This window comes from Zonotrichia leucophrys, chromosome 5 (assembly GCF_028769735.1).
Source record: "Zonotrichia leucophrys gambelii isolate GWCS_2022_RI chromosome 5, RI_Zleu_2.0, whole genome shotgun sequence".
Classification (NCBI taxonomy): Eukaryota; Metazoa; Chordata; class Aves; order Passeriformes; family Passerellidae; genus Zonotrichia; species Zonotrichia leucophrys.
In genome coordinates, this window is record NC_088175.1 from 11,698,458 (window position 1) to 11,712,286 (window position 13,829).

Below are 13,829 nucleotides of genomic sequence, written 5' to 3' on the forward strand. Positions count from 1 at the left end.
CATATCTATTTTCATTAGTAATCTCAGAACTGCCCTGACTTGCAGATATGCAGGGGCAGGTAAGCATGTCACATTTCTTACAATCCAGAATATTGTTATTTCTGTTTTTCTCTTCCCTCAGTGTCTCACAGTTCACCTTTCCTCTAGATAATGGAAAATTTTCTGAAGTGATAGGTGAAGCAAAATAATTTTAATCAGTTTTGTACCCAGTGCTAATATTGATTTTTGTCTTTGCTTTTCAGAATTTACTATTTACAGATGAAACTGATAATTCAGAAATAAAAATAATTGATTTTGGCTTTGCTCGTTTAAAACCACCTGATAATCAGCCTCTTAAGACTCCGTGTTTTACCCTTCATTATGCTGCCCCAGAGCTCTTGAATCACAATGGTTATGATGAGTCTTGTGATCTGTGGAGTTTGGGGGTCATTTTGGTGAGTGATTGAGGTTTTTAACTATAATTTTATTGCATGTATTTCTTTTTTGTTAAAATGCAAGGGACTTGAGATGATTTCATACATAAATTGGTACATGCTGAATTCAAGGGAGGTGAAAGTACTACTGCACAAATAATATGTTCCAAAGACAGATCTTTTCCAGGAGCAGAATTTTTTTTAGCAAGTAGGAAATAAAATTTAGCATTTTTGGGAATGGAAAAATTACTTGATACAGTCAGCTTCTCAAAAAGATATATGCTTCTTAGGGGATTTTACAGGCATCCATATAATCTTCTGACACTTTCAATTCAAAGAAGGAATCAACCTGTATTCTGATCTACAGAAAATTAGTTTCATTTGATATAAATGGGGTAGAAATATATTTTGTTCACGGCTTCCTGGAATAGATGAATGTTTTTTCTAACAAGGACTCCAGAGAAAGTCTTTTATATTTAAATATTTAAATATTTGATACCCCTAAAGTTATGTTTAGGCCAAGTTTTAATGTGTAGTATTGGTGATGCAAACAACAGCCCTTCGTATTTAACAGCAGAGTTGCCTATAAATACCCTGTGTTTCCTAAGGCTGCTTTTGTTCTTGTGGCAGTACACGATGCTGTCAGGGCAGGTACCATTTCAGTCTCAAGACAGAAGTTTAACATGTACCAGTGCGTTGGAAATTATGAAGAAAATAAAAAAAGGAGAATTTTCCTTTGAAGGAGAGGCTTGGAAAAATGTTTCTGAAGAGGCTAAAGAGCTAATTCGAGGTATGTATTTAAAGTATTTAAGGTACATTATGTTTTTATTTAAAAAGTAGGATTTGGAGAACCAAATTCTACAATATCTGGATGCTCTAAAGTGTCTCACCTGACAGAGCAATATGCACAGCTTGAGCTGTGTACTGACCTCTCATAAAAGCATTGAGTGGCCATGGACATATCAGAATGGATTACAAATTGCTTGTACACCTAGCAGAGTTTTCTAATGTGGTAAGATGCTGATGAGGTTAGTGGGATTACAAGGAACTGAAGAGCTTCAGAAAAAGTGAACTCACTCTTATAACATGTTTAAAAGCAGAGTTTTTTATTATGTTGTTTTTGCTTTTCTAAAAAACCAAAACAGCTTATGAGATAGATAAAAGTCTTAAAAGCTGAGCTTTTGTAGAGAATGAATTTATAACTATTTCTTTTCTGTTGGCTATTTTTTAATTCCTGTACAAAGACTACTTACTGTATTTCTGAGCTACTTCATTGACCATTGCTGTGCTTTGGTTCCCTTAAGCTTTAGAGCATCTAATTATGTTTTCATCATGAGCTAGACACCTACTTAATGCTACTTAGATGGAGTTCTGAATTTCTGTAGAAGCTGATTTGTAAGGAATTTTTCTGCCAAAAATGTAGGGATTTCCAGATTCAGTCTTGAGTAAATTATGCAGGGAACCTGAGGCTTACTCTTTTGAACTTTATCCTAGACCGGTTATAAGTGAAGAAATAATTTGGTAGTTCTGAGTTTCTGTGAAGAGATATGTGAGTTATCAAACAGTTAAATACAATTTTTTGCCTTTAAGATTTTTCTGGAGAGGATGATAGTATAACATTGTGTAAGCCTTATCTAGGATAAATATTGGCATATCTAGGATAAATATTGACATTAGTTACTTATCAGAGCAATGCATGACATTTTATTAAGAAATATTTGCATTTTCTATTGACCAAAGATAAATAGCTGACAGTTTCAAAGAATGTAATGTGTTTCTATTAGGACTTCTCACAGTGGATCCAAACAAAAGGATTAAAATGTCCAGCCTGAGATACAACGAGTGGCTTCAGGATGGCAGCCAGCTCTCATCCAACCCTCTAATGACACCTGATAACTTGGGCTCTTCAGGAGCTGCAGTGCACACATATGTCAAAGCCACTTTCCATGTGAGTTCTGAGAAATTGTTTGTCATGTGCTATGTTTTGTAATGTGTCATCTGGATTTGTGTGTTTTCTCTTAACAACTATACATATCTCTCCTTATAATTCAGTATATCCTTATAGCTTGATTTTTTTTTTCCTCAATAACATTTCCTCATAACATCTCTGGAGTACACAAAAATAGGAATGATGAAGCAAGCATAAATTTCTTGGAGGCATTTATTTTTATGAGGATTTGGACATGGAGTGCTGTTCTGGAAACAGCAATTGAAAGTATTCTATGTCCTAGAGAAATCTATTAAAAGGTCTTCAAACTTTTATTTAAATAAAACCAAAATTTTATATTTAACCTAAGTAACGGTTTGACATTTGCCCTTAGGGTTACTAAAGTGAGGTAGAATTTCTGGAATTTATGTAGTTCATGTTTTTTATATTATGGGTGCATGTTTAGTGGACTTGCTTGTCTGCTATTGTATATTTAATAAAATCATTTGAACTGCAACTGTATTTTACAAACATGATGTTGATTCTCATGATACCCTCTACAGAGAATAAATCAAAATTGAGCAGATCTATGCTGAAATGCTTGTGGGTGCTTTTTAGGAAGGAGAGAAGAACAAAGTAATTGTTTCTTAGAGAGATCCTGACAAGCAACATGATTTGGGCTGAAAGAAAAATTGTAATTTAGCAGTCCTCTCTGAAAATGTAGTGTTAAATAGGTTATGGCTAAGTAAAAAATACTTCTAAACTAAAAAGAACAAGGAGAGGAAGATGCCAATCAATAAGGTTATGTTTTGGCTCTTATGTACCTGTAAAGGCTGGTAAAGTCATTGTTACAGCTACAATAGGAATTAGTCAGAAAATTACATTTTATCTTGTGATGTACCATGGACCATTCACAGTAAGTGATAAAATGTGTTAAATATCTTGAAAAACTTAGAATTGCCTTTTATTTTGAAACAGGCCTTTAACAAGTACAAAAGGGAAGGATTTTGTCTCCAGAATGTGGACAAGGCGCCTCTTGCAAAAAGAAGGAAAATGAAAAAAACAAGTACAAGCACAGAGACACGTAGCAGCTCCAGTGAAAGTTCCCATTCTTCTTCCTCTCATTCTCATGGTAAAACTACCCCCACAAAGACATTGCAGCCCACAAACCCTACAGACAGCAATAACCCAGAAACCATCTTCCAGTTCTCCGACTGAGCAGCAGAATGTCCCGTCTCGAGGAGTTAAATGGTTACAGACTTGGCAGTACCTGTGTTGTCTTCTCCTGCCCTTCCTCCTGTGGCTTACAGGCTGCCACAGGAAGACTTCTGTTGCTTTAGAAATGTATTTTAGTCATACCTTTTTAGCTCTGTATTTCCATACATTTCCTTCTAGCGTTGTATGGTATCACTGGATATAGTGTAATACTGTTATACAGCCAGCATTGTATTCTCTGAGGGCTACCTTACTGGTGTGCAGCCAAGCTCCAGGTAAGTGGCTGTGCTGCTCATGGTACTGCTTGGAAGAAGACTGTTCCTCAGTGTCACAATCTTCCTCCCAGTTCCTTCCCTACTGCTCAAAGAACGGAAAGCTCTGTAACATCTGTACAACTTCAGGATCTTCTGCTCCTACCCAGCTCTGTGAAGAATATTGTAGAATTTGATTCTTCATGCATGTAAACAATCATTGGTACAATGCACCAAAGCAGTATAGTACTCTAAAGCCTTTTAAATTTATGGTTATGATCTGTCCCATTTATTTGAATTTTAAGATCAAAATGAAGCACTATGGAACTCCTACTTTGTTTAAAAATATCTTGTTCTAAACAACTGAGAATAGAAGTCTTAGATTTTTTTTTAAATTTATTTATTTTTTTAAACACTTCTAGGGTAAAAGATATCTGATAAGGTGATATGTCTATTACTGTGATACAAGAACTTTTATTTTTTGAAGTTATTAGCTTCTAAAAGATTTTAAAGATTCTAAAATGTAATGCTATAAGAGAAAATTAAATTTCATATTTGATTCTTTGGAAAATGGCCACATGTTAAAATACCTATTTCAAGATTTAATTATAATTTATATTTTCTTTTTATAATTACACAATAATTTAAAAATACTGAGATGTTTTTAAAGATGAGAAAACTCCAGTTTCAGCATTTGTTATTATAGGGTCCATAAAAATGCATACTGAGTTATTTGAATTTTGCATTTTGCAAATATGGCAGTCTAACAGTGACTGTAAAATATTAGAATATATATGTTTTATTTTTTTGCACTTTATAACATCCAAAGGAGATGTTTTGGAATAAAGTGCACTCAGATCTCTCTTCCTACAAGGTGCTGAGCACTGTTTTATGGGCTGAATGACTTGAAATCCACCATATTTGGTGGTTGTGGTCATAGTGAAGGAGAATTCTGTACTTTGCAGGAGTGAATCCCTGTATATTACCCACTGTTTTCATTCCTTACTGTAAAATGCAAAGCTCTTTCTATCTTGCTTTTACATTGTATATAACAAATACTAGACCTGGGCACCTTGTGTAGTGTAGATGTTAACAACTTATGCACTGGGAATACTAAAGGGAAATTATATTGAACACTGTGCTTCACGACTTGTTCACTGTGGTGTTCTACAGTGAAGTATTTCCTACTGTGATAGTATAGTATGTACATAACTGTTTGGAATCATAAATGTGACTTAGAAAAACATCAGCATAAACTTTTAAATCAGTATATTTTATAAATTTGTGGAGAGCTCTTTTATAGCTTGTATTCTCAATGACTAGGGGTAACTTAAGTGCTAAACATGACTCCAGTTTTGCAAATACTTACGTGTGTAAGTTTCCACTGAAGTCAGAGAGGCTCCTTGTCATATGCCTAAATTTGTGTGATGGAAGACTAATTGACTAGAGGATTTTGTTAACAGCTGTCTCTATCCTAAAGTAACCTTAATCCAAACCCTATGCAAAAAAAAAAGGTTATAGAAATTGTTTATATCGGTGGTTTTATTTATAGAATTATATCATATATCAGTATTGACAAATACAATAAATCCATGTTTACAGGGATTGTGTGTATCAAAACATGGCTTTGAAGCCCAACATGTTTGTTCTGTGTTTCTTTAATATTAATAATGGCATTCTGAGGTTTTGGAATTGCTCATGTGAAATAGTTTACTACTTTCTTGATGTGAATGTCAACAGTAATTGCAGCATTAATTTCAGGTTGATGTGAATATTGAGATTTGCACTGTTTATGTAGAAGTAGTATATTTAAAGATCAGTCTATGTGCTAATAACACAACCAGTTTTAAGTGGCCTATGTTAAAGTATTGAAAAATAATTGTCAGTGTAATATATTCAGGTTTGCTTTCTGAATGCTCTCTTTGGAAGTAATCTCAATAGTGAACATGGCTCATTTGTAAAAGAATACTTTTTCTCTCCCAAATAAACTTGCTGTAAATACAACAAACAATCCACCATTAATACTCATTATGCAGACAGTATAAGTGAATTGGGAGATTGGAGAACAGGTTGTTTATCAAGTTTGCACTTTGAGGAGTTTGTGGAACTTGTCTTCAGGATGAGGACAACAAAAAGCAATTTCAGTCTGATTTCATTTAAGTGTAATAAACTGTTGGATACCAGGTGGATTTGGAATATTGTGACCCAGCTGAAAGAACTTAAACGTTAGGAACACAGGATGTTAGGAAATGTTGTTTCCCTGTTGGAAAATTTAAGCTGTTTCTTGACGAACTGATGAAACAACAAGAATGTTTGCACAAGATACTAAATGCTAGAGATAATGGCTGTCTTGTCAATCTTTTTTTCTGCACAGGTTTTGAGAGACTGTTGTGAGACAAAAAGTTATTAGAATACATCAGTTGTATCAAGGACAACTTTTATAGCTGAATATTTCTGTGTCGTCTTTGTGCTCTCATGGTAGTTGTTTAATAAAAATTGAAACCCAGGGTAATTCTTTTGGGCAGGGCTAAGTACATTTAGGTGTCACCTTGTATTTGCTTTGAACCAGTTACCCAGGGTAGCTGAAATGTTTGACTGCCTGCTGCCTCCAGATGACAGAGCTCTCGAGGAAGTGGATTTGACACTTCTGAAGTGTCTGAATTTTTAGATTAGCATTACATAAACAACTGCTGATGTACATACACATTGATACATTGAAACCTGAGTTGCAAACTAGGCAGCTCAAGATTAGGTTTACTTCTTGTTCTAATGTCCCTGCAGGAGAGTATTTACTCTCGGCAGAACAATGTTTTAATCTGTTGACCAGCCTGGAACTCAAGGTCATATAAAGACCCGTGGGCCATGTTTTTCTTACTCAGACCACTGTTTCAAATTTAAAGTGTACAAGTTAATCTTCATCAGTACTACAAATACTTTATATTGTCTTGGTGAAGAGATGCTACACTGTGAATTATGTGTATACTCAGATTAAGTTTTCTTCACAGTGCTGCTATGCCTCAATCAGCTTTAATGTCTGGTAATGAATCTGTCTGCTGTCAGAAATGCAGTGATGTCAGTGCTGTTGTAGGCAGATTTGTGTGAAAAGTCAAATTTCTTATGAGTAGAGATTTCAGTTAGTGTGGGTTTTAATCTAATCTTCAAAGTACTCAGTATCTGGTAAAGCCATTTCTTTGTAATACTTTTAGAAACACGAATACTAGTATAGCAGGTAATTCTGCTAAAGGATTTGGAGAAGTACAAAGAAGAGTACATAACTTACAGTTCCTCTGGTTTAGTGAAATTTCTATACTTTGAGGAAAAGAATCAGTGTACTTGGCATATGCATTGTTTCCTGCTATTAAAAAACCCCTATTAAGTACTTCATTAAACAGTTGGGGCAAGGGGGATCATGTACTGCATCACAGAATGGATTGAGGCTTCAAGCTGGCTCTGCTGATGGAGGTATTTTCTCAGCCCTTTTCCGTGGCTACTTTTCTGAACAAAAATAACAATTCCTACACAGCTGTATCCCTTCTCAGTCATCTGAGAACAGAATAATTCTCAGCAGAAAATGTCTTCATTGGTTATAATGAAATGTTGCACAAGCATTTTATCATCTGTGCATGTGTTGTCTGCATGCATGTAGATACATGCTCAATTGCATGTCTAGATCTCAATTTAAAGTAATATGCCTTGATTAAGAGAGCTTGTATTTTAAAAATGGGTTCTGGGCTCACACAGATTTGGAGGACCAGATAAGGCTGCCACAGAAGAGGAAGAAGGTTGTAGGAAGTCAGAGGTGAGAAGCTTCTGGGCAGATATTTTCAGGGGTAATTTTTCCCCTGGCTATCTCCGTGTGCATGTGTTATTCACTGGCAATGAATTGCAAGCTTTCTTGCCAGTTATCCAACATAAACGTATTTCCTACCTCTGCAGGTCCCTGAGTATATGTGTGTGTGTAGCTTTATAACATTTACTTCATCATATTGAATTTATTTGTTATGTCTCAGGTATCATTCCAGGTGTTTTTACTAAATTAATAGTCTTTATTTCTTCCCCCATAAGTGACAGTCTTTTTCAAAATACTGTTTTTAAATGGCAAAACATGCTATTGCCTTCCTTCTATTGAGATAGTTGACTGAATATTCTGGATTGAGAGAGCAGAATATAACATGGGTATTTCAGCTGTAAAGGGATAAAAGTGCTTTGATCTTTGTTTGCTAGTGAGAAACACTTCTCAGTTTGGTCCTTTAAGCCCACAAGGCACTGGATTCTCTGAAAGTAGAAGAAATTTGGAGCTGTTCACTAGCTTTCATCTGCCATCACACATTTTTTGTATCACATATTAAATAGATTTTGAATCTTCAGAACCACCTGTGTACAAAAGAAAACTCAGACTGATTCCTGTAGTCTGCAGTAGAAAATGAAGTTATGCTTTCAATTACACAGACTAACTGAAACAGTCTCTTGTTTGTGGTGCCCAGAAACTGCATAATGGAGAAATGCAAGAGACCTGCAGTAATGTATATTTCAAGAAATCATGTATTTTGACAACCATCATGTTCTGTGTGACAGAAATGGAAGACAGCAACTGGCTGGGAAACATTTTTAAATGTTTAAGCAGAGATGTTATGGGCTGGTCTGACTAATACTTTATTCAGTGGTAGAAAGGAATCCATATTATTCACATGTAAAATTGCTTTTAAAAATTGGCAACCAATCTAACTGTATTCACAAGAATCATGCAGAAGTCTGCTAACTTCCTTTGAAATGCCAATAATAAAGGAAAGAAAAACAGAACTCTTCTTTATTGCTTCAGGAACTGCCAAAAAAACCTAACAGATGAAACTGCAAATTGATTGCAAACTTCTTACAGCTTTCTTAATACAAAGATATTTGTCAACAAATCCAGCATCAAATCTTGAAATTGGTCTCATTTATGTTCACCTGATTTTCCCTAGTTGTTTTTTTATTTTGTTAAATGTGTAGTTGTCTTAGTATGATTATGACCAAAAGTCTATTTGCATAAGCAGGAGAAAAAAAAAGGATTTAGGATTAGGCCATGTGAATAACCAAAATAAATCTGCTTGGAAAGGTAACCATTTCAAAATATGCATATATATTAATGGTATTTGCTGATAAAACTATGTCTAGCCAAGTACATTTTATCTAAGTTATGGGTGAGATTTTGTGTGACATTCAGCTATGCTAAAAAAGCTTTCAAGTTTAAAGTCTTTGGAGTTTAGGAAAGTAAGAAGAAAGGGGAAAATTTAAAGATGATGCTGCAGAGTGGGGACAATGCTTGAAGTTTGTCCCTGAGTTACTCGAGGTGACTGCTTACAGAGGTATCATTGTATGGTCTGCAGAAACTCACTCAATAGTTCATATGCTTCTTTTCCTATAAAATTAATATACAGTGGAGAAGAAAAATTCACAAAACCAGCAGATACCTCAAAGCTTTTCTCAGGTGTCTCCTTAATGAGTTCTCATCCTTAGAGCAGATAACTCTGCTGACCTTAGCAGTTACTTGTGTTGAAGCTACAGATGCTTGAGAGAACAGGATCCCACTCTCTGGCTCACTGTAGAGGGATGCTACAATTCAGAGCTCAAGGTGCTGTGTCCCTGCTGCTTTTAAGTTCAAGTGTTCATACAATTCTGCTTAGTATGTATCACCATGTCAGCCCCATTGGTATGCAGCTGGGGCTGGTCAGTTCAATTTTTTTGTGCTGTCAAATTAAAGGAAGACTTGAGATCTACTTCAGGACCAAAGTGAGAACAGGCTTTGAATCTTAACATGCATCTGGATTACAACTATGAATTAAAGTTTGGCATTGGCTTTCAATCTTGATAGTCTTAAGATGCTTCTGCAGCAAATGTGGGTGCTTACAGATGTCTTTACAGTATTGATCTCTCACCTGCAGAGAAAGAAACCTGCAAAATTGTTTCTTGCCAGATAAAAACTTTTGCTGGAGTCCTAGTAGAAGAAATCATCCCTAATTTCTACCTTTACCTTTGAAGCTATAAAGGCAAAAAATGAATTGGTGACAGATTCTGACAGCTGGTTATAAAGGAGCAGGCTGTGTTAATTTGCAGTGAGAGGAACAGGGCGTTCTATTTCATGTGTCAGTGTGGGCAGGGAGTGGGGAGAGGGAAAGAAATGGGAAGAAGGGAATGCTGAGTGCTTTGCCTCGCTGTATTTACAGGACATTCTGGTTGCACACCATTGCTTTTGAAGGACCAATGATTTCTATATTCAGTTAAAATCTTTTTGAATAAAAAAAGCCCACACAGATTAACCTGACAACTTTTCTTCTTGGAAACAGTGCTGTTTTCAACTGGCAAATACAGCATTGTGGACATTGGTTCCTTATTTCCTTAATGCTAGTTATCAACAGATTACAGTAGAATTTTCTTTCTGACAAATACACACCTCTCTCAGTTCTTTGTCATGCCAACATGCAAAACTTTGTGATAGAATTCTATTAAAAAGCAGAGAAAATTTTATAAAAAAGAGAATTAACTGAATTGGGGTTTTTTTGCCCAACATTCAGAAAGTAAATGAGTATTCTTGGAGTGGGTCCAGAGGATTATTTTGAATTTGATGGGAAAAGTACTAAAAGAAAGGATAATTTTGTGAATAGAGTGGTGAAGAAAATACAGGAAAGCTGTGCCCTAGAAGACTGCTCAGGACTTGTGGAACACTAGTGGAACCAGATGTCAGGTGAATGCTCCTGTCGCTAGAGCTGTTAAAGCCTAACCATGCTTATTGGAAGGATAAGCCCAGCCTGTTGGCCAGTCCGGTCAGAGCCCAGGATTTGTGCCATGGCCTGTTCAAAGGCACATGATGAGCCCCAGGGGAGGCATTCTTTGTTTAAGACTATTTTGTACTAATTCTGGATCTGCTGATTTTTTAAAGACTTCTCTCCAGTTATTAACATAATTGAAACATCTAATTTAAATGCAGGATTTTTCATTCTTTCCAAACAGAACAAAAATAGTTGCTGAGCACTCCGTTATCACCAGTGTTTTTCTTGCCTCTGGATATAATGAACGGATGATGTTGCTGAGATTATTCGTTGTCATAGTATTCATACTAATCAATATTTTCTGTCAATGTTTTAAGGTACCTACAGGTTTAGAAATTTTCCGAAGTTGAATGTAGCTTTCGACTCCCTCTGGTGGTCTGGCAATGGAGCTGGCAAATAGTTTCTCTATCACTGACTGCAAACGTTTGAATGCAGTATGACATTGTATTTTATTTTTACCCTTAAAATAGGAATAGTCAGAAATGATACATGGCTGAGTTTCTGTTTTGAAAAGTAGAGGCCTAATAACATGCAAAATCGTTGTATCTTTCTAAAACCATATAATTACTATTTTTAAAAAATCCATAATACTATTCTGGATGCTGTTTTCGTAAGTCAAAAGAATAGGAAAATATCTTTGCCTCTGAGGTTCAATTTACTTAGGAAGATTTTCTTTTATGAGTTTAAGCTAGAGATTAAACTACAATCTGGATCACAACTAGAATTTAGCTGAACTGTGTCTGTAAGTTTTGTTATTGTGCACAGACAGTGCGGGGTCCCTCTTCATCTATTTCCCTACAAGCAGTGTTGGACACCAGTTTGAAACAGAGCAGGAAAGAGGGTTACCATGAGAGTAGCACAATGAAAGACTCATTATTAGACCCTAACCTGGCTTTTCCCTGAACTTAAAAGTAGCCAAAGCACTTATGTAAAATCCTTAGATCTTTGAACAAGACTGAAATGTTTTACACTGGCTCAATAAAAATGAGAAACAGCAAGCTATGGCATTTTTCTTCCTGTTTTCTCCCTGTTTCTTACTACATGGTAATACAGGATAGCAAATTTACTGATACCATACCATTGTAAAAATACAGTTGTGGAGCAAGTTGCAATTCAGATATAAATACGTTTATTCAGCCTCCGAAAAACAGTGGAGTGTGGGTTTTTTTAAATTCTGGGAGATGACTTTTTTTTTTTTTTTTTGTTAATGTATGTAAATATTTGCATTTGTGGTTCAGAGGATATTTCCAGGCACGGTGTGACAGGTTTAAAATGTAGTATGAAACACTGAGGTGGAAGAATATGATTTTAGTAGATACTGGCAGTTGAGTGATGCTCTGTTGCCCTTTCACTGGCAATGCTGGCTCCCGTTTCACATGGGTGAGCTTAGAAAGGACCTCTTTTGGAGTCTAACTTTTTTTTTCCCCAGCACATTTAGTAATTAAACTTTGGATTCAGACAATTCAGACAATGACTGCTAGCCCCTGTCACTTCTTAAAGACTGTGAATTAATATCAAGGGATTTCATAAAATAGTAAAAAATATGTTTGCTTGATTCTACAGGCATACATTCAATTTTCAGTATCAGTTGCCCATTAGCTCACAAGTGCAGTATGAACTGAATCACTTTGAAGGCAACAAAATATAAAATCAAAATCCATTGTGAAGAAAGCTTTTTGGGTCCTAAGTTTTCTTGAATTGTTTTTTGTATGACATTAACTTTCAAATAGCCATAAGGGCTTAATGGTTTACAAAATAATGTACATTTGCAGATGTAACTATTCTAAGAAAATAAACTCATCTAAGTACAAAACCTTGCAATGTTGAAATAATTTGATAAAGTTTATTTCATTTTTTACATGGCTGTCCTCCTTGCTATGTGGCAGGGGTGGCAGGTTTTATAATGGGCTTTTTGTCAGACTTGATTTAGTGGATACTCTTCAGTCTCACTTCCCTTCAAAGAACATGTTTATACTCTCAAAAAAGAGACAAATGTCACTGTGAAATTCTTTCCTCAAAGAATTTTCATATGGTCTGTTCTCAATTTCATACAGATTACTGGCTTCAGTAGGAATGGAGAACTGTGTAGTTCCTCCTTCTGCCAACAGTGTTGCACTAACTGAAAAAAAAGATGACTTGGGTTCCAGTAAAAGTTCTGCTTCTGTTAATGGTTATGAGCTGAGCTTTTCACTGTAGAGGAATTAATTATCCCAGTAATGAGTTTTGGCCTGAGAATTTTTGCACTTCACATTCTACAAAGTAGCAGACGGTAGTGGGAGTTGATTATGATTGCCTTAAAATACAAATAGTATTTGAATTGCATCTCTGATCACTTGCAGTAGGAATATATTTTACATTCTAAAAAGCATTGCAATGTTGATTTTAACTGAAAGACAAAAGATTGGTAAAACTACCATTTGTGGTGAGGAAAAGTTTTTAATGTTTACTGTTTTTGTTTTGTTTTACTATGAATATGAAAAAAGGGCTTTTATATTGTCTTCTATAGCATCATATTTCCCTCAAAATTGTTTTCTTTCTCTGATGTGTGCTATAGGTAGAAAACTAATTTTAAGAATCAGCATTATGACTAGCAGTTTCAGATGAACTTCTTTGGAAAAAAACAGCATACCACTGGTCAGTGTGCCAACGTAAAACCAGAGTAGTAGCTAAACTTGCATATTAAACACTTTTTCTCTAAATAATGAAACAACGCTGGCATTAAGCATCACTAGCCTTTGACACAAGTTGGCTGTTAATCTTGGATTCTTCCTCACCACTTCAGTGGTGCATAGTATTTGTCTAAGAAGCCAAAAATACGGTCTGGAATAAAAAACCCATTGACCCTGTGAGTTTTCTTGCAGGAGGTTTTTTCCTCTCCTCTGTGTTTTGAGCAGTCTATTTTGATATGTTGCCTTTATAAATGCAAGTACTTTTTGAATTGATTTTTCTGATTCCTTGTTAAAGAATGTTTAATATCTTAGCAGAGATTAAAGTGCTGCTTTATTTAAGTCAGTTTATATTCTCTCTAACATTGTCATCAATTTAAAGGCACATCACACCTGTTTCTCATAGATCTGTGTGGAGTACTAGTGCAGAAAGTTTCTTTACCAGGTTTATTTTCAGGTTATGAGGAGTATGGGAGTACCATATCAGTGTGTGTATTGGGTTTGTGTGGCCAGGTTTTGGTAGTGGAGGGTTTCTGTGAGCAGCTGCTGAG

At 35.5% G+C, this 13,829-nt stretch overlaps 1 protein-coding gene across 4 annotated transcripts in view; it reads left to right on the top strand.

The window, feature by feature from the left end:
- The window catches only part of RPS6KA5 (ribosomal protein S6 kinase A5), a 72,520-nt gene extending 60,910 nt beyond the window's left edge, over window positions 1-11,610 (top strand). For all 4 annotated transcript variants that reach the window (XM_064713464.1, XM_064713463.1, XM_064713465.1 and 1 more), the window contains 4 exons: window positions 243-434; window positions 1,044-1,203; window positions 2,198-2,361; window positions 3,319-11,610. In XM_064713464.1, coding sequence (XP_064569534.1) covers window positions 243-434; window positions 1,044-1,203; window positions 2,198-2,361; window positions 3,319-3,558 — 756 coding nt within the window. In that variant the 3' untranslated portion in view covers window positions 3,559-11,610. The remainder of the gene's footprint in view (window positions 1-242; window positions 435-1,043; window positions 1,204-2,197; window positions 2,362-3,318) is intronic.
- The last annotated feature ends 2,219 nt before the right edge of the window (window positions 11,611-13,829 follow it).